The following is a 25,683-nucleotide window of genomic DNA, read 5'->3' as shown; positions in this document are numbered from 1 at the left end:
GAGTGCTCCCTCAGGCCAGGTTTGGATAGTCTTTCGTTGTGGCTTTGTTCACCTCAGCAGGGGAGTGTAGGTGGGGGTGAGGGACAGGCAGAGATGGTCTGATCCAGTGAGATGGGGAGGGGAGTGACTTTGTATGCATGTTTTATATTTGAGTAGACATGGTCCAAAGTATTTTCCCCTCTGGTGGCACACTTCATGTACTGGATGAACTTAGGGAGCAGAGTCTTTAAACACGCTTGGTTGAAGTCACCAGCAACAATACAGACACCATCCAGGTGGGCCAGCTGCTGTTTATTTACACAGGCAAGCAAGAGGCTAATGGCCATGCTAACGTTAGCATCAGGTGGGATGTAAACCGCAAACACGACGACTGCTGTGAACTCCCTTGGGAGATAAAAAGGTCTGCACGAGACTGCCAGCACATCTAAATCAGGAGAACAGCGAGAGTCAATGACCCTGTTGCTACAGCACCACATAAAAACATAAAAACAGAGTCCTCCACCTCTGCACTTACTCGAATCACTGGTTCTGTCCTGCCGGTGTAGCGTGCGGCCTGCTAGCTTGACTGCAGCACTGGGGATCAGCAGGTAAAGCCACGTCTCCGTGATGAAAATAACGCTGCAGTTCCGCACAGAGCTGTTTGTGGCCATCTGTAGCTCCAATTCGTCTATTTTGTGGGTGATGGATCTGGCGTTTGAGAGGAAGAGGCTCGGTAGAATCAGAATCAGAATTCTTTATTTGTCATTGTTCCTCAAGGGCTCAACGAAGTTCAAAAGCAGCTCTAAGAAAAAAAATAATGCTGGCCTGTGAGGTTGTTTATGTAGCCTAGCATCGGAGCCGGACCGACATCCTCGCTTCTGCTTCTTGTCTCTACGCTGCCTTCTCCGCCTGCTGGGCAGGCTGGTAATCCACGGAGAGTCCGTTGTTCTTGCTATGTCCTCAGGGATGTTGTGGTACTGGTGGAATTTGCTTGTAACTGACAGTTTGTACCTCAGACCGAGGTCAATAAGGTTCTGGTGGCTGAAGCTGTGGGTCACTTTACAAAAGAATATACATGCAAAAAGTAAGAAAAAGAAACACCAAATTGGAGAGCTAAAAGCCGCTGCACCTGTGCGCCCCGCCATCTTTCATCCATTTATCCAAGTGACTTATATAATGCAGAGCAGGGGTGGTGGCCAAGTGGTTCGTGCGCTTAGTTTCAGTGCGGAAGGTTCTCCATGTAATGTGGAGTTGTGTCAGGAAGGGCATCCGGCATAAAACCTGTTCCAATTCAACATGCAGATCCACCTTGGATTTGCTGTGGTGACCCTGAGTCCAAACAAAGGGACTTAATTTTACTTATATTAATGCAGAGGGTTACTCTTCAGGGTTTGACACTTCTGAATGAAAATAGGTTATAGAAACTATATGTACTGAAGAAAAGGTGTATAAAATGCACGTGATAATGCTTTAAAGCCAAGTAGTACTGTACGGTGGCCAATAGGGGCCACAACATTTCCAAATTAAGACAACTCTAGCAAAAGTGTAAAGCACTTACAAATCTAAAAAATATCTGCATCAATTCATAAATAATTTATTACAGTATGATGTCTTGAAAATAGGTGAAAAAACTGGCAAACACAGAACCACAAACCTACAGCACGTGCAACAATTTAATATGATAACACATCTGCTGCAAATTCACACACAACATTGAAATACAGAAGCACTTTGCAACCTTTCACAACACACTGGATGTACTCACAGCATGCAGTTGTGCTAAAAAGTTTACATACCCTGGCAGAATGTTTTGTTTTGTTTTTGTTTGTTTTTTGCCCATTTTCAGAGAAAATAACACAAAAACTTTTTTTTCCAATCATGGTTAGTAGTTGTTGGGTGAAACCATTTATTGTCAAACAACTGTGTTCTTTTTAAATCATAATGACCACAGAAACTACCCAAATGACCCTGATCAAAGGTTTACATACCCCTGTTCTAAATACTGTGTATTGCCCCGTTTAACATCTATGATAACTTTGGTGCCTTTTGTGGTAGTTGTGTTCGAAGCTCTCTGATGGTGAAGCTGCCACTGAATATGTCTTGGACTTTATTTACATCAATTATAAAGAAATACAAACAGTATGGTACTCTATGTTAAATCTGCATGGAGTAGACAGGTCTCAAAAACTATGCAAGAAAAGAGTGAGGAAAGCCACCAAGACACCCAGACAACCCAGAAGAAGTTATAGGCTCATGTGGCTGTGATTGGAGAAATTGGGCACAGTGCAAATTCTGCATTTTGCATCACCACTCTTAAGCCTGGGTCCCACCGAATAATAAGCCATGAATAATGAGCCACGCATGGGTGTATCAGCGAATATTCGAAGAATGACCCACGTTTTCATCTATCACGTATACGCTATGAAGGTGCCTCTATGTGCCTCTCTGTACCCCGCATGTGCCACGTAGCAGCCTCTAGTGAGCCATGACTGACCTCGAATGGCTCGCATCAGCCACACTAAGCCATGTAGCGCCATGATAATGCCATGTTGGCGCACGTTTAGGCATGGGTTTGGTCCAAACCTCCAGCCCTCCCACACCTGGTCCCTTTAAGGTGTGGGTTTTCAATTAACAGATTCACAGCAGCATTTAAATGCAGTCCAAAATAGATGCTCCAGTACAGTCCCGCAGTTGTGTGCTGTGCGCCAGGCTGCTGTCCACCTGTAATTGTTCTGTCTGAGTTATTTTCATTAGTTACTTCATCCAAACCATCAACATGTCTATTAGACCCCATTCCTACCAGGCTGCTCAAGGAAGCCCTACCATTATTTAATGCTTCGATCTTAAATATGATCAATCTATCTTTATTAGTTGGCTATGTACCACAGGTTTTTAAGGTGGCAGTAATTAAACCATTACTTAAAAAGCCATCACTTGACCCAGCTATCTTAGCTAATTATAGGCCAATCTCCAACCTTCCTTTTCTCTCAAAAATTCTTGAAAGGGTAGTTGTAAAACAGCTAACTGATCATCTGCAGAGGAATGGTCTATTTGAAGAGTTTCAGTCAGGTTTTAGAATTCATCATAGTACAGAAACAGCATTAGTGAAGGTTACAAATGATCTTCTTATGGCCTCAGGCAGTGGACTCATCTCTGTGCTTGTTCTGTTAGACCTCAGTGCTGCTTTTGATACTGTTGACCATAAAATTTTATTACAGAGATTAGAGCATGCCATAGGTATTAAAGGCACTGCGCTGCGGTGGTTTGAATCATATTTATCTAATAGATTACAATTTGTTCATGTAAATGGGGAATCTTCTTCACAGACTAAGGTTAATTATGGAGTTCCACAAGGTTCTGTGCTAGGACCAATTTTATTCACTTTATACGTTTCCCTTAGGCAGTATTATTAGACGCATTGCTTAAATTTTCATTGTTACGCAGATGATACCCAGCTTTATCTATCCATGAAGCCAGAGGACACACACCAATTAGCTAAACTGCAGGATTGTCTTACAGACATAAAGACATGGATGACCTCTAATTTCCTGCTTTTAAACTCAGATAAAACTGAAGTTATTGTACTTGGCCCCACAAATCTTAGAAACATGGTGTCTAACCAGATCCTTACTCTGGATGGCATTACCCTGACCTCTAGTAATACTGTGAGAAATCTTGGAGTCATTTTTGATCAGGATATGTCATTCAATGTGCATATTAAACAAATATGTAGGACTGCTTTTTTGCATTTACGCAATATCTCTAAAATTAGAAAGGTCTTGTCTCAGAGTGATGCTGAAAAACTAATTCATGCATTTATTTCCTCTAGGCTGGACTATTGTAATTCATTATTATCAGGTTGTCCTAAAAGTTCCCTAAAAAGCCTTCAGTTAATTCAAAATGCTGCAGCTAGAGTACTGACGGGGACTAGAAGGAGAGAGCATATCTCACCCATATTGGCCTCTCTTCATTGGCTTCCTGTTAATTCTAGAATAGAATTTAAAATTCTTCTTCTTACTTATAAGGTTTTGAATAATCAGGTCCCATCTTATCTTAGGGACCTTATAGTACCATATCACCCCAATAGAGCGCTTCGCTCTCAGACTGCAGGCTTACTTGTAGTTCCTAGGGTTTGTAAGAGTAGAATGGGAGGCAGAGCCTTCAGCTTTCAGGCTCCTCTCCTGTGGAACCAGCTCCCAATTCAGATCAGGGAGACAGACACCCTCTCTACTTTTAAGATTAGACTTAAAACTTTCCTTTTTGCTAAAGCTTATAGTTAGGGCTGGATCAGGTGACCCTGAACCATCCCTTAGTTATGCTGCTATAGACTTAGAGTGCTGGGGGGTTCCCATGATGCACTGAGTGTTTCTTTCTCTTTTTGCTCTGTATGCACCACTCTGCATTTAATCATTAGTGATTGATCTCTGCTCCCCTACACAGCATGTCTTTTTCCTGGTTCTCTCCCTCAGCCCCAACCAGTCCTAGCAGAAGACTGCCCCTCCCTGAGCCTGGTTCTGCTGGAGGTTTCTTCCTGTTAAAAGGGAGTTTTTCCTTCCCACTGTCGCCAAGTGCTTGCTCACAGGGGGTCGTTTTGACCGTTGGGGTTTTTACGTAATTATTGTATGGCCTTGCCTTACAATATAAAGCGCCTTGGGGCAACTGTTTGTTGTGATTAGGCGCTATATAAATAAAATTGATTGAATTGATTGATTGATTGTAATGCGCCAGACCAGCTAGAACCGAACCAAGGGTTCCTGGACAGCCACCTCTGTGCTCCTTGCTGGCTCCGCGGCTCGCTGACTTTATTTCTTCTGCGGCTTTCTTTCAACTTTATGTTTATCCTTTTATTTCTGCAAAATCGCTCTTTTGCGAGCACGCTGCTGTCTATTCATGGACAGCCGCCTCTGTGCCTTTTCACTGGCTTCCTTTGCATCTGTGGCTTGCTGGCTTTATTTTTTCCCTGGCTTTAAATAAAGTCATTTCCCCCCCGATCCCACTTTTAACTTTGTGTTCGTCTGTTTATTTCTGCAAAATCACTCTTTTGCATGCGGTGCTGTTCTGCATACAGAATGAGGTGGCCGCTTTAATTATATACACCTGTGGATCACTTTCAAATATATATATATATATATATATATATATATATATATAGTTATTTATTTATTCCACAGCTTGCAAGTCACCGTGATACAACGTTTAACTTTGTGTCTTCAAAATCGGTCTTTTGCATGCTGTTGTTCTGTGTGGCTGCACAGCTCTGCTCTGCTTTTAGCGGCTTCACTTGGAGTTATTTCTTCTGCGGCTTTAAACACACATCCACTTTCACACAGCCATCCAAATTTTAACTTTGTGTTTGTCCATTATTGACTGAAAAATCACTCTTTTGTGAGCTGGTGTTCTGCTTAAATGCTCGTTTGGAGCGTGATAAGTCACTGCGTCAGTGCGCAGTGCGCACACACAGAGGAGCTCATGTGATCCATTAGCAAGATATTAAATCAACCGTAGACATACCTTAACAGCTAGGAACTGTTTTATCAAGCTATAAAAAACATTAAAAATAGTTACCTTAAGCTGTTCCAAATACATTCCACATGGAGCAGGAAAGAGAGGGAAAAAAGCGTCCAGATGAAACAGTCCTCTGTGATTCCAGAAGTGATTAGAGGTATTTTCAGCATCCAAGGTTTGGCAGGAGATGATTAATTTGCTACAAAATAATTATTTTATATGCAGCGTCTGGTGCACAGAGCAGGTGGAATTGCGTGCGCAAGAGGGCAGCCACTCCAAAAATAGCCTCTCAGGTCCTGCATAGCTGCCAGGCGCACGGATAATGGGCTATTAGCAGCCTCGTAAGCACAACGCAAATGTCTCTAAGTCGTCACAGTAACTCGTACACAATCTGCACCACGCTGTTGTTGCTAAATTTTGAACTTCTTGAAATTAGCGCCACGCTCAGAGAGGAGCCTCATTAACTGAAGATGATGCCTCTAAGAGCCACTCAGAGCCACGAAACTCTGACGATAGTTGAAGAAACTCTCTCATAGCAAAGAAAACATGCAGCGTGGGTCATTATTCATCCTTCATTATTCAGTGGGACCCAGGCTTTAGCTTCATAGTGGAGTAGAGCAGAAAAGGATATCCTTTCATCAAAATAGATCAAATCTAGTGCCGCATTCCCCCAGCATGACACGTGACGCACTACCCACAGAGTGCCCCGAGGGACACGGTTGAACGCCTTCTCCAGATCCACAAAACACATGTGGACTGGTTGGGCGAACTCCCATGAACCATCGAGCACCCGATGGAGCGTGTAGAGCTGGTCCAGTGTGCCGCGACCAGGACGAAAACCACATTGCTCCTCCTGAATCCGAGGTTCGACCATCGGTCGAATTCTCCTCTCCAGTACTCTGGAATAGACCTTACCGGGGAGGCTGAGGAGTGTGATCCCCCTATAGTTGGAACACACCCTCTGGTCCCCCTTCTTAAACAGAGGGACCACCACCCCGGTCTGCCGATCAGAGGCACTGTCCCCGATCGCCATGCGATGTTGCAGAGGCGTGTCAGCCAAGACAGTCCCACAACATCCAGAGACTTAAGGTACTCAGGACGGATTTCATCCACCCCAGAAGCCTTGCCACCGAGGAGCTTTCTAACCACCTCGGTGACTTCGGCCTGGGTAATGGATGAGTCCGCCTCTGAGTCCCCAGTCTCTGCTTCCTCTTCGGAAGACGTGACGATGGGATTGAGGAGATCCTCGAAATACTCCTTCCACCGCCCGACAACATCCCCAGTCAGGGTCAACAGCTCCCCACCCGCACCGTAAACAGTGCTGGTGGAGAGCTGCTTCCGCCTCCTGAGGCGTCGGACGGTTTGCCAGAATCTCTTCAAGGCCGACCGATAGTCCTCCTCCATAGCCTCCCCGAACTCCTCCCAGACCCGAGTTTTTGCCTCTGTGACCGCACGGGCTGCGGCACGCTTGGCCTGCCGGTACCTGTCAGCTGCCTCTGGGGTCCCACCTACCAACAAAGATAAGTAAGACTCCTTCTTCAGCTTGACGGCATCCCTTACTTCCTGTGTCCACCACCGGGTTTGGGATTGCCGCTGCGACAGGCACCAGAGACCTTGCAACCACAGCTACGAGCAGCCGCATCGACAATGGAGGTGGAGAACATGGTCCACTCGGACTCCATGTCTCCAACCTCCCCCGGGATCTGGGAGAAGCTCTCCCAGAGGTGGGAGTTGAAGACCTCGCTAACAGAGGGTTCCGCCAGTTGTTCCCAGCAGACCCTCACGATACGTTTGGGCCTGCCAGGTCTGACCGGCTTCCTCCCGTCCCAGCGGATCCAACTCACCACCAAGTGGTGATCGGTCGACAGCTCTGCCCCTCTTTCACTCGAGTGTCCGAGACACGTGGCCGAAGGTCAGATGATACGACTACAAAGTCGATCATCGACCTCCGGCTCAGGGTGTCCTGGTGCCACGTGCACTTATGGACACCCTTGTGCTCAAACATGGTGTTCATGGTGGACAAACTGTGACTAGCACAGAAGTCTAACAACTGAACACCACTTGGGTTCAGATCAGGGAGACCGTGCTTCCCGATCACCCCCCTCCAGGTCTCACTGTCGCCGCCCACGTGGGCGTTGAAATCCCCCAGGAGAACAGTGGAGTCCCTAGTCGGAGCGCTATCTAGTACCCCTCTCAGGGACTCCAGGAAGGTCGGGTACTCTGCACTGCTGCTCGGCCCGTAGGCCGAGACAACGGTGAGAGACCTGTCCCCGACCCGAAGGCGTAGGGAGGCAACCCTCTCATTCACCGGAGTGAACTCCAACACATGGCGACTGAGTTGGGGAGCAATAAGCAAAGCGACCCCAGCTCTCCGCCTCTCCCCGCGGTCAACGCCAGAAAAATGAAGCATCCAGCTCCTCTCCAGGAGTTGGGTACCAGAGCCCAAGCTGTGCGTGGAGGTGAGCCCGACTATCTCTAGTCGGTATCTCTCAACTTCCCGCACAAGCTCAGGCTCCTTCCTCCCCAGTGAGGTGACATTCCACGTCCCAACAGCCAGGGGCTGTGAACATGGACCGGGCCGCTGGGCCACCCGCCCTCGACCGCCACCCAATCCTCTCTGCACCCGACCCCCATGGCCCCCTCTGCAGGTGGTGAACCCACAGGGGGGCGGGCCCATGTCGCTCTTTCGGGCTGAGCCCGGCCTGGCCCCATGGCCTAAGGCCCAACCACCAACCCCAGGCCTGGCTCCAGGGTGGAACCCCAGCTCCGCCATACCGGGCGACGTCTCGGTCCTTGATTTTTTTACTGGTCATGGATGTTCTGAACTGCCCTTAGTCTGACCCGTCACCTAGGACCTGTTTGCCTTGGGAGACCCTACAGGGAGCACAAACCCCCCGACAACATAGCTCCTAGTCCGGGTACGCAAACTCCCCCACCACGATAAGGTGGCAGCTAGAGGGGGATTATTATTTTTATTATTATTATTATTATTTAAACAATCATTCAAATGGTTGAAGACTGAATGTGGGTTGTTGTTTATATGGTTGAAGGACCAATTGTCCTCTCTTGCGTGCCCTTCTGGTTAATCTTGGCTTTAAAGTTTAAACTTTAAAAAATATCAGCCACACTGATTTTTTTTTTCTCTTTGTGTCTGATCATATTATATATTTTGTTCATGTGGAACAGAGAAGAAATGCAACAACACTGCATATGCATGCAGCAATGGAAACTGCATCAATGAGACGTTGCTTTGTGACCGTAACGACGACTGTGGCGATGGCTCTGATGAGCTGAACTGCTTCATCAATGAGTGTTTGAACAGCAGACTGAGCGGATGCTCCCAGCTCTGTGAGGATCTTAAAATCGGCTTCAAGGTAAATGAACACATCACTCTCCAGTGACGGATTTGTGTGATAACCTGCCTGTACCACGGATTTACCTGATCTGTACATATTAACAGTGTAGATGCAACCCTGGCTTCAGCTTGAAAGATGACGGGAAGACCTGTGTCGATATTGATGAATGCACAACTACCTATCCCTGCACGCAGCACTGCATCAATACACATGGCAGCTTCCACTGTCTCTGTGTGGATGGATTCCAGCTCAGCCCTGTTAACCCCACCATATGCAAATCCACCTCTGGTAAGAACAATTATATAACATTTAACTATGTTTAAGGTAGATATCTCTTCATATGTGACATCTCCTCTCCTGCAGAAGAGGAACCATTCCTCATCTTTGCCAACCGCTACTACTTGAGAAAGCTCAACTTAGATGGCTCCAACTACACGCTCCTCAAACAGGTTTGTGGACACAGTATGTCAGGTGACCACGTGTTTCAGTGAGTCAACATAGTGATGCTTTTAATGAGTACTAATATACTGTCCTTTGCATGGGTTAATATGACCATTATCTGAACATGCTAGTGTAAGTACATATAAAGTAAAAGATCCACATCTTTGTGTAACACAAAGATCATCATGGCTGTTTTCACTCCAGATAACACTTCAGATAAAAATCATATTTGTCTTGCTTCTGTTTAAGTGACAGTGGCATCCTGCAAACCATTTCCTACTTGTGTAGACTAATGTAGCTCCCACTGTTTGACAGGGCTTGAACAACGCAGTCGCTCTGGACTTTGACTACCGCCAGCAGATGATCTACTGGACAGATGTCACCACTCAGGGCAGCATGATCCGGCGCATGTACATCAACAACACTGATGTTCAGGTCAGTATCACAGGACCGTGATTAAATGTAACAAAAGTGACAGAAATGCACTGTAGTCCCTGCTAGGACTTTTCTTATTTTTTAATGGTTACATTTCAGATGTTTTTATGTTCACATAAAATAATGGCATCTTGCACTGTCAAATCAACATTCTGCTTGACCATTTGCCAGGTTCTTCATCGAACATCACTGAGCAACCCTGATGGACTGGCTGTCGATTGGGTGGGAGGAAACCTGTACTGGTGTGATAAAGGACGGGACACTATTGAGGTGTCAAAGCTGAACGGGGCGTACCGGACAGTCCTGGTCAACAGTGGTCTGAGGGAACCTCGAGCTGTGGCTGTAGATGTGCAGAATGGGTAAGAGTAACTTGATATGATGAGTGCTGGAGATATAAGGAGATATAAAACTGATAGATTTTCAAATATTTTAAAGACTTTTAATTTGATTGTTTCATTTGATAAAGTGAGACACCTTGATTAATGCAAGCCACAGCACAAGCCATAAGGGTCAGTGCTGGCATGGTAAAAAAAAAAACAAAAAAAAAACTGGTGCCTGACTGGGACAGAAAAGTTCCTTTATACATTTTAGCATCACAAACTTGTTTATGCAAAACCTACATGTTCTCATGAAGCATTTCATACTACAGTATGTTACAAAAAGTTATGCGCAATATTTTGTACATAATCCAACAAATGTCTATACAGATATGTAACACACATTTAGTAATAAGAACAGCCACATGGGGTGTGCAGCCAGTACATTTTGAGTCCCAAGCCCGGATAAATGAGGAGGGTTGCGTCAGGAAGGGCATCCGGTGTAAAACAAGCCAACCCAGCTATGCAGACTAAGAATCGAATTTCCATACCGGATCGGTCGCGGCCCGGGTTAACAGCGTCCACCACCGGTGCTGTTGCCCAACAGGGTGTCGGTGGAAATTGGGCTACTGCTGGGCAAAGACGATGAAGAAGAGGAGGAGAACGTTTAGGGAGGACATGCAGGTGGCTGGTGTGACAGAGGAAGATACAGAGGACAGGGTGAGATGGAAACGATTGATCTACTGTGGCGACCCCTAACGGGAACAGCTGAAAGACAAAGAAGAAGAATTCAAAACCTAGGGTCAAGGTTAGGACCCTGTCAGATCTTGCCGATTTAACCAGCGTATGGCGACTGTATAGAAACGCTGGTATATGTGGGTGTTAGGCATGTGAATCTCATCACTGACAACGATTCAATACGCATCTCGATACACTACCAGCGATGCGATACATATATCGATACATGACGATACTGACGATACAATGCGATATGATTCACCCCTGCTCCCGATTCGATGTGATTTGATATGTATTTGATGCCGATTCAGTTCCTCACAATGCGATACGATGCAATGCGATTGGGTGCGATACAATGCGATTCAACATGATGCAAAGCAATTATACCAAAAATTTAAATAGAAAATAAGAAGCTGCAATTCAGTATGGTACTATGGTATTCTTCTTCTTCTTCTGATTCTGCTAGAGGCAGAGGATTTGTTTTATTCCTTATAAGCAGCAAATTTAACAGATTCAACGTTAAGGAACAGGAATCTGTTCCCTCATATTTGGAACCTGTTTGATTGATCACTGTCAGAACTTAAACAGTACAGTAAACAGTAAGACAACATTACTCTCAGTGAGTGACTTAAAGTGAGTCACTCATTGACAGTACCGCCTTGGCAAAAGTCATTTGAGACACTTTCTTACTAGTTTTGCGAGTTAGGGGTCACAGCAGCAGCCGCGGCATTCTTTCCAAATGATGTGTGTCTTGTCAAGTTTCCTATCTTTTTTTTTAAGCCAAAATAATTGCAAACGCCTGATTTAAATGTTTTAGGTGCATCAAGAATCTCCTACAACTGCTTGCGCCGTTGTCGCGGGCCTCCATTTTGAAATAGATTTGTTGCAGTAGAAATGTGGTTTGCTTTCAAGCTTCCATCCGTGGTGCATTCAATGTGCGTCGGAAAAAATTGATGCAAGCATGCAGCGACCAATCCATCGCAATTTCATCCTGCAGTTGAATCGATACACACTGAATGAATTGATAAACTCGCATTGCGCACATTTGTATCTAGATACCGATTTGTATCACTTAATCTCCACATCCCTAGTGGTCATACATCTAATAAATTATGCAGCTGTCACACTTTGACGATTAGCCAGCGTATGCTGACAGCCCTGTTTCCACCGAGTGGTCCGGGTCGGTACTGCATGGTATGGTACAGGTCAGAACAGTTAAGTCCGGCATGGTTTGTTTCCACCGCCAGCAGAACCCTTTTGTTTGGCAGGTGGAATACAAATATTGACGATCACATCATCGAGTGTGTGTTCATTGTCGCACAGCTTCGCCCCCTCCACACGGAGGCAAAGAGTAATTTAACATTATTTTATTTTATTTTTGTCTTGGTGGATCATGGGATTTATTTTCATTGCATGCAAACTGTTGACAAATCAACTGATGTCTGTGTTAAATGCTGAATGTGAATGAGGCACTGTGACTTTTCCAATTTTTAAAATATGTTAATTGTCTTATTGTGCCACAACGCGCCAGTGTCACGGCCTGATCGGTCCCCCCGGCTCCGTCCCGATCCGTCCCCCTTCCTGGTTCAGGCTCACAAACGCAACAGGAGCAGAAAAACCACAGAGCGACTTCTTTTAAAATGCTACATTTCTTCAGCCTTGACAAGGAACGGTATTTTCAGATGTTGTTTCCCAAAATCAGGACACTTTATGTGGATACATTTCATCAGGCTGTAATGATGAAACAACGTAACAGGTAAAACTAATTTACTCTGTGTGTGAATATTTCGACTTATGAGTAAATTAAAAGAAATGTGTGTCAGCAATCACATAACTTACCTACAACTTATGCCCTGCATGTGCAGAATGTATGAGACATATTTTGGCACACGTGGAAAATAATGTGCATGCCCAAACCTTTTTGAGGTGCCTGGCATATTACAACGTATATCACAATGCTTCAGCGTGCTCTTAACTTATACAAAACTTATCCATAACTTCTTAGACGTGCGCCAGCGTTTTTAATACAGTCGGCATACACTGGCTAAATCATCAAGGTGACAGGGGTGTTAGGGGTGTTAGAATAACAACAATTAAAAGAATATCTCCCCTTTTGTGTGTGTGGGGGGGGTGTCACAAGCTCCTCCTAGCTGATGATTACGTGGGTTATGTTGGAATTTTTGTGCATTACTATTTGTATGTTGGACACTTAATGAGAACAAGCTGAAAAATGTAACACTTGCAGTGATTAGCATCATTTAGTAAAAGCACTTAGCAGTATAGTTTTATGATGGACATTTTCAAAACAGTGCAGTGTCCTGCAGAAAACACTGATGTATTACTGTTTATTAGATTAAGAAGAGTGATTGCGAAGAAGTAGGAACAGTAAAAAAAAAAGTATTTTTGAAGATATCAGAAAGAAGGTGTAGTACAATCACAATAATTATGGCTCCTCAGTTAATAGACCCAGATTATGTAAAGATATTATTATGTCCACCAAGGACATAATAAAATTGTTGGCATTTATTTGTTTATTTATTTGTCTGTCTGACTGTTAGCAGGATTTCCTCAAAACTAGTGCAGGGATTTTGACGAAGGTTTCACCACAGATACATATTGGGGCATGTAAGACTCCATTAAATTTCAGAGGTGATTCAAATCCAGATTCTGGACCAAGATTTCCCTTTATATAGGCTTTGAAGGATAATTTCGAAACTACTGCATGGATTTGACTTTGAAGGACTGCGTCAAAACTACTACGTCACGGATTCTGACCAAATTTGCACCACAGATAGATATTAGGGCGTGGAAGACTACACTGAATTTTGGAGGTGATCCAGATCCAGATTGGTGGATGTCAGTAATCTCTGATTGCTCTTGTTTTGATGTTTGTCCAGCTTCTTAAAAGGGCTGAGCTGAGCACTAACAAGGTTCTGGGTGGGATCAGGGTTTCAATCTGTTACTGAGGTGGTGTTTTGCAACAAACAAAGTTAATAAAAAATAATCCTTGACAGGTACTTATACTGGTCAGACTGGGGTGACAATCCGCACATCGGACGTATTGGGATGGACGGTACCAACAGGAGTGTCATTGTGGAGGAAAAGATCACATGGCCCAATGGTCTGACACTGGACTTTGTTAATGACCGCATCTACTGGGCTGATGCTCGGGAGGATTATATTGCATTTGCCAGCCTGGATGGAAGCAACAGACACACAGGTGACAGACATCTCAATGTACATTTGTGTGTGTTGACCTTTCTCAGTTAAAGTTTTTGATTTTATGTTTAACGGCGTTTTTCTTTCGTGCCTCTCCCCCTCATAGTTCTGGCTCAGGATATCCCCCACATCTTTGCTATGACTCTGTTTGAAGAGTACATCTACTGGACAGACTGGGAGACAAAGTCTATCAACAGAGCTCATAAAACATTAGGAACCAACAAGACCTTGCTGATCAGCACCTTACACAGGCCCATGGATATTCACATTTACCATCCTTATCGCCAACCTGAAGGTATGACCACATACCCCCTTCACTCACCAACATAGGTGACTGAATAAACGAGTGGGGTAACATAAGATTAGAAACTTTTGGTCCTAAAGCTGTTAGCACCAGATTGTGCTCTATCTTGGACCTACTTACTATAAAGAGAAGAATTGCTGAATATCTATAGAAAGTTATGTATCCTCATTTTTTATGATATAAAGAAATATTTTTGTCCTGATTAGAGTGGAATACAATAGCCACAGGATATGACAGCTCTGTGAATGTTTTTATAAGTATGAAAATAATGTAATCTATTCCCTATGGTCTTAGAAGTGATTTCACACCACAAACCACTGTTTTTGGCAGATCCAGCCCCAATCAAAATTATTGGCACCCATATGTTCAGGAATAAAGGCAAATTAACCAGTTTTGTATAATGAGAATATTTCACAAAATGTCCCAGGTTATTGTACAACAAATGCTTTCCCATAGTGGGAAAAAAGTCATGTTGTATTTTTGTTTGTTTGTTTGTTTGTTTAATTACATGTTGTTATTGCTCACAGTAACTTTGGACATGCCCCAGATGCATTTGCATTATGGATTTTAGACTGTACGCCATAAATCCTGTTTTAGCTGTAATTTGTATATATCGTAGTCTGTCCTGACATGTCTGATCCTTCCTCTTTCTCACCTTCTTCATCAGTGGCTAACCACTCATGTCAGATCAACAATGGGGGTTGCAGTAACCTCTGTCTGCTCTCACCTGGAGGAGGCTACAAGTGCGCCTGTCCTACTAACTTTTACCTTGCAGCCGATGGCAAACGCTGTTTGTCAAACTGCACAGCAAGTCAGGTAAGTTAACTCAGGTATTTCATTATTTCTATACTTTAATGTTCCCAAAGTAAATCTTCCAACACTTCTTCTGCCCTTTCAGTTCGTCTGCAAAAATGACAAGTGTATTCCATTCTGGTGGAAGTGTGACACTGAGGACGACTGCGGGGATCGATCAGATGAGCCTGCAGACTGCCGTGAGTGATGAGCAAAGCCCAATGAACCAGATTTTAAAATGGTGCATTGTTTCATTTCCACTGGCTAATAATGTGTTTATTCTTTTTTCTTACTGTAGCTGAGTTTAAATGTAGGCCAGGCCAGTTCCAATGTGGTACAGGTATCTGCACCAACCCAGCGTACATCTGTGATGGAGACAATGACTGCCAGGACAACTCTGATGAGGCCAACTGTGGTATGCTGTTGTTATTTTTCTTAAGAACACTGGTCCTGTGCGACCCTCATAGCCTCCCTCACTGTTTATTGTCTCTCTGTGTACAGACATCCATGTGTGCTTGCCTAGTCAGTTTAAATGCACCCACCCCAGTCGCTGTATCCCTGGCATCTTCCGTTGCAATGGACAAGACAACTGTGGAGAGGGAGAGGATGAGAAAGACTGTCGTGAGTTTCACCTCCACTCTCTTCTCTCTGAGCAAAACATCGCAAGTGGTTGTGGTTCTGCTGCTTTTACATTTCCATAGTTCTCATGAAATGATAAGTATTAAATCAGGTACCACAACAAGATATGAAACATTTAATTTTGGTCGGTATTTTAACCCTAATGTTTATATTTCCTGCAAACAGTCATCATGATTTTTTTTTCTTCTTCTTTTGTGTTGTGCAACTATGAGGGTAAATTTTCCACTCAAGCACAAGATAGTAAGATATCTGACATTTACTGAGCATATTCATGCTTAACCCTTCTCATTTTGAAAACTCACTCATCTTCAACTGCTTACTCGGATTAAGGGTCACGGGGGACTGGAGCCTATCCCAGCAGTCATAGGGCGTGAGGAGGGGTACACCCTGGACAGGACACCAGTCTGTTGCAGGGCCACATATAGACAAACAAACACATTCACACCCGCACGCACACCTGCGGACAATTTAAAGTTTCCAATCCACCTAACTTGTATGTCTTTGGATGTTGGAGGAAGCCGGAGCACCTGGAGGGAACCCACACAAACACGAGGAGAACATGCAAACTCCACACAGAAAGACCACAGGTGGGAATCAATCCCATGAGCTTCTTGCTGTGAAGCAACAGTGCTAACCACTAAGCCACCGTGCCGCACATTTTGAAAACTTTTCTTAAAAAAACAAAAACTATTTAACAACTGCACTTATTATACACATTATTATGCACTTACACTTATTATGCACTTATTATAATGTTCATCTTCAGAAAATTGATCTTATTGATTACAGTGACTCCTTGAACTCAAACTTCTTTAAGCCACGATTTATATTTACCCAAGGCCAAAATATGGCCATCGGGTATTGCAAGGGCCTTGTGTCTATTTGTCCGTCTGTCTGTCTGTGCTCAGCATAAGTCCAGTCCTATTACTGCCAGGTTTTCAAAATCACAGCGAACATTCTTGGGACACAGACCTTGGACAAGTTCAAAGATGGTTAACCTTGACCTATTTTAAGAGATCAAAAGGTCATGCATGCTACGATAGATGCCCTACAAGCTAGCATAGGTGCTATCCATGCCGACGTAAAAGGAGGGCACCTGGATATGAAAAGGGAATTGAGCTGATTCTGTGAGACAGTTAAAAGAGACATGAAGGAAGAGCTTGGGAACTTTAAAAAAGAAGAAGAAGTGAATCACAAACTGAGCGAGATCGGTGCAGAACTTAAGAACACGGAGGCTAGGATGGAGGAAATGGAGACCCGAGTGGCCGACATGGAGTGGAATGCTAACACGAAGGACGTAGTTCTCCAGACTTTGAAGGAGCAAGAGAGTATTGTGTCCAAGTTAACGGATTTAGAAACACGCTTCCGTAGAAGCAACCTCTACATCTTCAGGATTCCCAAGGGAGAAGAGGGAATAATGCGTGTGAGTTACTGGAGAAATTTATTACATCTAAGTTGCAACTCAGGGACCTTGACCTTCAAATACAACATTGTCACCGGTCACTCGGACCAAAACCGCACCACAAGCTGCACCAAGATCCATGATCACTTGTTTCCTCATGTATAAAACCAAGGAACAAGTGCTGAGCACTGCATGGAAAAAGAAAGAGATACATCTCTACGGAAAGAGAGGTGTACTTCGACCATGACTACCCAGCAGAAGTTATAAAAAAGATGAAGGACTATGCGGCACTGAGAAAGATGTTAAAAGAACGGGGACTCAGATTTCAGACACCCGTGCTCGCTGAACTCCGGGTCTTTTATGATGAAGGGCCGACCATTTACAACACTACGGAGGAAGCGAAGAAGAACATGCTGAAGAAGGGGATATTAACAGCTGACAGCGAACCCGATGAGAGTAGCACACCCGCCGATGAAGTCTACACAGCTGAGACACCCTGCAAGAAACTGGGAGGAAACACATGGCAGCTCAGGGGGTCCTCAAGACAATGGAACCGCGGCATGGATATTGAGCGAGCAAAAGAGAAGGTCCGGAGATTCCATTGAGCTATTGGACCCCAAGAAAGCATGGTCTGAGATGTACTAAACATCGGCTGAATGTTATAGAGCTTCATGTATGAGTAACATGATTAAGACAAGAAGACTTCATAATTCATAGTTTTTTAAAAATACTGATTGGACTGTCTTCTGGGTGACAGACACTACACTAACATCATTATTTATGTAAACCAAAATCGCTTACAGGATGATGTTAGGATGCATCTGGAGGGGCCGTCCTTTTGGAGGCCTCCCCTCCCTGTTCATAAGTTGCTATTTTACTACACTGTTGCAGGTTCTTTCTGTTTGGTTTTGTTCAGCACAGACAGCTTTTATTTATATCGTTAGGTTAAGAGAGGGTGGAAATATGTGCATTAAAATTAAGGGGTAGAATTCTAAACCAGGAGTACAAAATAATTACTTTAAGTGTTAATGGTCTGCAAAATCCTATTAAAAGGAGCAAGTTCATTACTAAAATGAAAAGAGAACATATGTTTTGGCAGGAGGCCCATCTTAGCAACAAAGACCATGAAAAATTTTAACATCTGGGCTTTAAAAATGCATATTACTCATCTTACAAACATGGACAGAGGCAAGGAGTTATAACATTAATCTCTAACAAAGTTACATTCCAGATTTCAAAACAGATAAAGGATAAGGAGGGGAGATGCATTTTAGTAAAAGGTTACATTGATTACAAGCCAGTAATGATAAAATATTGGTGAAGAAAATATTTGATTTCATTGCTGAAGAGACTGACAGGGTCCTTATTTGTGGTGGAGACTGGAATATACAATTATTACCCTCTCTTGACTCCACTAATACAAAGAGACTTAGCCCTGAGACAGCCACTGTTAAGGAACTTCTCCTTGAAGCAGGTATGATGGCTGTATGGAGGGAATTAAACCCAACAGCAAGACAGTTTACCTTTTTCTCTCGTCCTCATAATGTACATTCTAGAATTAACTACTTTTTCATGTTTAATTCAGAAAGACACAGAGTTCTGAACTGTCAAATAGTTAGTCAAAGATATCTCAGACCACGCAGGTGTATATTTATCCCTACATGTGGACACTGAAATCAAAAATACGACTTGGAGGCTCAACATAAGTTTATTAAATAACCTTCAGTTCAAACAACATATTCAGAAGAAATTTAAAGAATATTTAGAACATTATGGTACTGATGAAGTGCCTCCAGGTACTGTATGGGATGCTGCCAAGGCAGTATTAAGTGGGAAACTTATATTGTGGTCCTCAATTAAAAAGAGGGAGAAACAGAAACAGATAAAATACTTTCTACAGGAACTAAAAAATGCAGAACTGAAACACATGGAGCTTAATGATCGCAAATTAATAGAGCAGATAAAACTCATTAAACAAAACTTAAACAAACTATGATAGTCATGAGGAGATGAAAGCTAAGTTTATTAAACAAAGATAGTACGATAATGGGCCTAGAGCCAAAAAACTATTAGCCTGGAGGATAAGAAGGCAACAGGAGGAAAGATCCATCTATAAAATTAAGGATACACAATCATAAATAAAAATATGTTATAAATTAAAAGAAATACAAAACTCCTTTGAAAAGTACTATAAAGATCTGTACTCACAACAGAAACGAGCCAATTCTGGGAGTATTAAATGCTTTCTTGACTCCCTGGATTTACCATCCATTGGATTATAACAGAACAAATTAATGATGAATAGAGTAACACAAAAAGAGCTGGATAATGCTGTTTCTAGATTCAAAACAAACAAAATGCCAGGTGAGGATGGATACCCCGCTGAGTGGTATAAAACATTTAGAGAATTACTATCACCAACATTATTGAAATGCTTTAACTTTACACTTAACGGAGGGGAAATACCAGCTTCTTGGAGACATGGCATCATCTCGGTAATTCCTAAAGTGGGCAAAGACAAATCAGAGTGCAGTTATACAGACTGAGTTTGCCTAAATTAATGTCCCCTTTGAAGGTATTTGGTTATTACTCAGGTTATAAACTAAACATTCAGAAAACACAAGTTATTTCATTTAACTATATTCCCTCACTGCAAATAACTAACCTTTGTGATTTTAAATGAGAAAATAACATCATAAAATATTTAGGAATAAAAATTCCAAAGGATTTATCCACCTATCTGCCAGTTACCAAGGAATTAAAGACATATTTAAATAAATGGAGTTTATTACCACTTGATTTACATAACTGGTTAGATATAGTTAAAATGAACATCCTGCCACGATTGCTTTTCCTTTTTCTGTCCATACCAATAGAAATACCTGAGAAACAATTCACGGAGTGGAAGGGAATGCTATCAGGGTTCATTTGGAAAGGCCTTAAACCAAGGCTCAGATATAAAATACTGCAATTGCCTAAAGAGAGAGGAGGATTATCTCTGCCAAATATGGTGAACTACTACAAATCAGTCCATCTTAGATATCTGATTTATCTGTGCAATCCATATTACAATGCTAAATGGAAGAATCTAGAATTAAGCCAACTGGATATTCCCCTCCAGTTAGCTTGGAGACAGAAATCTATACTCACGGCATAAACAAAACTTAAGTGGCTGGACAAAAACGCCCTTAAACATTTAGTTTGATGAATGTTGTAAAAACAAACAGGACAAGCACATTAAAGTATTAAGATGGGATTGCACATAATAAAGATTTTAAATCTGCCCAGATGGATGGGCATTTCAAACAGTGGAATCTAAAGGTATCACAACATACTGTCTGATTTCTGATAAAGGGAAACGAGACTGTTTTCAAAAACTTAAAGATAACTATGATTTAGAAAATCAAGACTTCTCCAGATACCTTCAAGCTAGAGCTCATTTCAGTTGAGATATAAAAACAACCAACGAATCCAGCTCTGACTTAATTAATGTTCTGATTGATTCATATGAATCCAAATTAAACAGGAAGTTGATAACCCGAATCTACTGCTGTTTACAGTCATATAATGGTCTTTCCATTCTCTACATAAAATCTAAATGGGAAAAAGAAGCAAAAATAACTATTTCAGAAGATGATTGGCTGAACATCTGTAAAACTCAAATGAGCACCTCTAACTCTGGTCAATGGAGGGAATTTTCGTGGAAGAATGTAATTTGTTTTTTTGTTTTTTGTTTTTTTTTAATCACCAACCCCCCCCCCCCCAAAGGTTATTGTATAAATACGATTTTTCGGTAATGGCGGTTTTCTTCTGGATCTAGCTCCATAACATTTGAAGCTACATCAAATCTGATGACACCTTACAGAATCAGTACAGATTCAGCTACAATTTGGTGTTAGTTGTGCATCTCTAGCTTCATTTGTCACCTCACACTGACACATTTTCTATTTTCCCTATATTTTTGCATATTCTGGATCACCAGATCCGGAATCCGGATCCGATCATCACCAAACTTTGTTGTTTGATAGAACGTTTGACTATGTTACACACTAATTTTTTTCAAGCCTTTCTGCCTTGTTTTTGTGGAGTTAGAAACTAGAATGTCAAAATTCCCCCTATCCCGCAATGGTTAAGAATCCTTTAAAAAATTCCTGGATCCGGATCATGATCCGGATCACCACTAAAATTTAATTCCTTGTTCCTCTTGTCATTTCCAACCACTCCACAAAATTTCATCCAAATCCGTTCAAAACTTTATGAGTTATCCTGCTGACAAACAGACCGACAGACAAACAAACAAACAAACTCGACCGAAAATATAACCTCCTTGGCGGAGTTAATTATTAATTACTTATGCAACTAAGTGGGTTTTGTTTTGTTTTGCTTTTTGTTTGAGTAAAATGCCCCCTACTGGCCTATTTGATGTACTCTCTCAATGTTTATTATACATCTATATGAGAACACTTCTTCTCTGTATTGTTGTGGTGAAAAGACCATGGGCAAGTGAATCGAAAAGGACTGAAATGGATCTTGCTCTCTCTCTTAAATTGTACACGTTGTTATTTCGATCCATCTTCCCCGTTTATTCTTTTCATGCCCATCTGTGCATTTTTCTCTTTCCTTATTTTCATTATATACTATAAACAAATGACTTAAAAAAATTAAGTAAAAAAAAAGATGTTGTCTGTGTGTGCAGCTGAAGTGACATGTGCTCCCAACCAGTTCCAATGTGCCATCACCAAACGCTGCATCCCACGGGTGTGGGTGTGTGACAGGGACAACGACTGTGTGGATGGATCAGATGAGCCTGCTAATTGCAGTGAGTAAAACCACCTGTTTAAGAACTAATTCTCCTCTAAAGTATCTCCATGATTGAAAATAGCACAACCCTGGTGGATTACACCTGGATTAACTCAAGAGCAGTGCATGTTAGCAGGAGTCGACATCAACACTGTCCCAAAATACCAAACATCATAATTCACTGGTCCATGGGACCAGCAGAAAAATTAAGTGCTAAAGTAATTTTTATTATGTAGCCACAGCCTCTGATGGTCCAAAGCCTTCATGTCCAGTCCTCAACAACCCGACTGTCCCACTTCCTTCATTACACTTGTCCAACAATTGCACACTCCTTATTTTTTTCCTGCTTGAAGTAAGTCGTTTTTAGAAAATGGCTTGTCCTGGTGAAATCCGGCCTTGTATGTTTTGAAGTCAGTCCAAAAACAGTTATTCCCAAAGTACAACCATGTCATTTTCATTTTGGAAGTTAGAAGTTGAGTGATCATGCAAGAAGCACACTAGTGAGGGAAGTCACCAACAGTCTCATACAACACTGAAGTAGTTCTAGGCTTCTGGGGGTGTGATTGGAGAAGCTGTGCTTTTGTATGTTGCACCACTAGCCACAGCTTCACAGGTGGAGTGACACAGAGAAGCATTTTCATACAAGCCAATCAAATCATCTCTAGGCTTGTGTATTCCATGTGTCTTTGGGGAAACTGTAGCTGAAATTTCATGTCGTCTTTGTCTGAAAATCTTTTTTCTGTGCCACTTCACCCTGAAGTTTTAGAACTGGTGATACAACAGACAAACATTGGACAATGCAGTTTCTCCAGTAACAAACATAGAACCCTGTAACTCATTTAGAGTTGACTGGATGTCTTGGAGGGTTCCCTAATGAGTTTGCTTCATGCAAAGCCATTTAATTTTTGAGATGTTACTACTTCAGACAGATTTATCACACAGTACAATACTGTTTGTGTTTCGTAGTGTTTGTAAATGAAGTCCAGGACACACTGGAAATATTAATGCGTACTTTCACTGTCTTGTCTAATGGTAATAGAGTTGAGATGACTAGTTGTAGTAGTTGATTACAACTAGGTAGTACCCACTGATCTGACTAGTTTTCTTCTACTTGACTGCTTGAGGTATTTCAGATTTTCCTGCACAGCTATCAAACACAGATATTGGGTACCCTTGCAGAAATTGTTTCCCTGTGGTAAGGTATCAGACTGGAACCAACACAGGCCAACATCAATCAATCAATCAATCAATTTTTTTTTATATAGCGCCAAATCACAACAAACAGTTGCCCCAAGGCGCTTTATATTGTAAGGCAAGGCCATACAATAATTATGTAAAACCCCAACGGTCAAAACGACCCCCTGTGAGCAAGCACTTGGCTACAGTGGGAAGGAAAAACTCCCTTTTAACAGGAAGAAACCTCCAGCAGAACCAGGCTCAGGGAGGGGCAGTCTTCTGCTGGGACTGGTTGGGGCTGAGGGAGAGAACCAGGAAAAAGACATGCTGTGGAGGGGAGCAGAGATCGATCACTAATGATTAAATGCAGAGTGGTGCATACAGAGCCAAAAAGAGAAAGAAACAGTGCATCATGGGAACCCCCCAGCAGTCTACGTCTATAGCAGCATAACTAAGGGATGGTTCAGGGTCACCCGATCCAGCCCTAACTATAAGCTTTAGCAAAAAGGAAAGTTTTAAGCCTAATCTTAAAAGTAGAGAGGGTGTCTGTCTCCCTGATCTGAAGTGGAACCAGCTCCCAATTCAGATCAGGGAGACAGATACCCTCTCTACTTTTAAGATTAGGCTTAAAACTTTCCTTTTCGCTAAGGCTTATAGTTAGGGCTGGATCGGGTGACCCTGGACCATCCCTTGGTTATGCTGCTTTAGACGTAGATTGTGGGGGGGTTCCCATGATGCACTGTTTCTTTCTCTTTTTGCTCCGTATGCATCACTCTGCATTTAATCATTAGTGATCGATCTCTGCCCCCCTTCACGGCATGTCTTTTCCTGGTTTTTTCCCTCAGCCCCAACCAGTCTCAGCAGAAGACTGCCCCTCCCTGAGCCTGGTTCTGCTGGAGGTTTCTTCCTGTTAAAAGGGAGTTTTTCCTTCCCACTGTTGCCAAGTGCTTGCTCATAGGGGGTCGTTTTGACCGTTGGGGTTTTTCATAATTATTGTATGGCCTTGCCTTGCAATATGGAGCGCCTTGGGGCAACTGTTTGTTGTGATTTGGCGCTATATAAGAAAAAAGTTGATTGAGTTGATTGAATTGGGAGCTGGTTCCACAGGAGAGGAGCCTGAAAGCTGAAGGCTCTGCCTCCCAATCTACTCTTACAAACCCTAGGAACTACAAGTAAGCCTGCAGTCTGAGAGCGAAGCGCTCTATTGGGGTGATATGGTACTACGAGGTCCCTAAGATAAGATGGGACCTGATTATTCAAAACCTTATAAGTAAGAAGAAGAATTTTAAATTCTATTCTAGAATTAACAGGAAGCCAATGAAGAGAGGCCAATATGGGTGAGATATGCTCTCTCCTTCTAGTCCCCGTCAGTACTCTAGCTGCAGCATTTTGAATTAACTGAAGGCTTTTTAGGGAACTTTTAGGACAACCTGATAATAATGAATTACAATAGTCCAGCCTAGAGGAAATAAATGAATGAATTAGTTTTTCAGCATCACTCTGAGACAAGACCTTTCTGATTTTAGAGATATTGCGTAAATGCAAAAAAGCAGTCCTACATATTTGTTTAATATGCGCTTTGAATGACATATCCTGATCAAAAACGACTCCAAGATTTCTCACAGTATTACTAGAGGCCAGGGCAATGCCATCCAGAGTAAGGATCTGGTTAGACACCATGTTTCTAAGATTTGTGGGGCCAAGTACAATAACTTCAGTTTTATCTGAGTTTAAAAGCAGGAAATTAGAGGTCATCCATGTCTTTATGTCTGTAAGACAATCCTGCAGTTTAGCTAATTGGTGTGTGTCCTCTGGCTTCATGGATAGATAAAGCTGGGTATCATCTGCGTAACAATGAAAATTTAAGCAATACCGTCTAATAATACTACCTAAGGGAAGCATGTATAAAGTGAATAAAATTGGTCCTAGCACAGAACCTTGTGGAACTCCATAATTAACCCTAGTCTGTGAAGAAGATTCCCCATGTACATGAACAAATTGTAATCTATTAGACAAATATGATTCAAACCACCGCAGCGCAGTGCCTTTAATACCTATGGCATGCTCTAATCTCTGTAATAAAATTTTATGGTCAACAGTATCAAAAGCAGCACTGAGGTCTAACAGAACAAGCACAGAGATGAGTCCACTGTCCGAGGCCATAAGAAGATCATTTGTAACCTTCACTAATGCTGTTTCTGTACTATGATGAATTCTAAAACCTGACTGAAACTCTTCAAATAGACCATTCCTCTGCAGATGATCAGTTAGCTGTTTTACAACTACCCTTTCAAGAATTTTTGAGAGAAAAGGAAGGTTGGAGATTGGCCTATAATTAGCTAAGATAGCTGGGTCAAGTGATGGCTTTTTAAGTAATGGTTTAATTACTGCCACCTTAAAAGCCTGTGGTACATAGCCAACTAACAAAGATAGATTGATCATATTTAAGATCGAAGCATTAAATAATGGTAGGGCTTCCTTGAGCAGCCTGGTAGGAATGGGGTCTAATAAACATGTTGATGGTTTGGATGAAGTAACTAATGAAAATAACTCAGACAGAACAATCGGAGAGAATGAGTC

General features: G+C 42.5%; 1 protein-coding gene across 3 annotated transcripts in view; it reads left to right on the top strand.

Moving 5' to 3' along the window:
- Nucleotides 1-25,683, top strand: part of LOC117507043 (low-density lipoprotein receptor-related protein 1-like) — a 446,568-nt gene that overhangs the window by 378,129 nt on the left and 42,756 nt on the right. For all 3 annotated transcript variants that reach the window (XM_034166738.1, XM_034166739.1, XM_034166740.1), the window contains 12 exons: nucleotides 8,671-8,858; nucleotides 8,945-9,128; nucleotides 9,204-9,289; nucleotides 9,597-9,716; nucleotides 9,888-10,075; nucleotides 13,786-13,991; nucleotides 14,097-14,285; nucleotides 14,962-15,110; nucleotides 15,193-15,286; nucleotides 15,385-15,501; nucleotides 15,588-15,707; nucleotides 21,824-21,946. In XM_034166738.1, coding sequence (XP_034022629.1) covers nucleotides 8,671-8,858; nucleotides 8,945-9,128; nucleotides 9,204-9,289; nucleotides 9,597-9,716; nucleotides 9,888-10,075; nucleotides 13,786-13,991; nucleotides 14,097-14,285; nucleotides 14,962-15,110; nucleotides 15,193-15,286; nucleotides 15,385-15,501; nucleotides 15,588-15,707; nucleotides 21,824-21,946 — 1,764 coding nt within the window. The remainder of the gene's footprint in view (nucleotides 1-8,670; nucleotides 8,859-8,944; nucleotides 9,129-9,203; nucleotides 9,290-9,596; nucleotides 9,717-9,887; nucleotides 10,076-13,785; nucleotides 13,992-14,096; nucleotides 14,286-14,961; nucleotides 15,111-15,192; nucleotides 15,287-15,384; nucleotides 15,502-15,587; nucleotides 15,708-21,823; nucleotides 21,947-25,683) is intronic.

The sequence above is a fragment of the Thalassophryne amazonica genome, chromosome 3 (genome assembly GCF_902500255.1).
Source record: "Thalassophryne amazonica chromosome 3, fThaAma1.1, whole genome shotgun sequence".
In the NCBI taxonomy this organism is placed as follows: Eukaryota; Metazoa; Chordata; class Actinopteri; order Batrachoidiformes; family Batrachoididae; genus Thalassophryne; species Thalassophryne amazonica.
The sequence above is the reverse complement of the archived record's forward strand: the minus strand, read 5'-3'. Positions and strand labels throughout refer to the sequence as shown.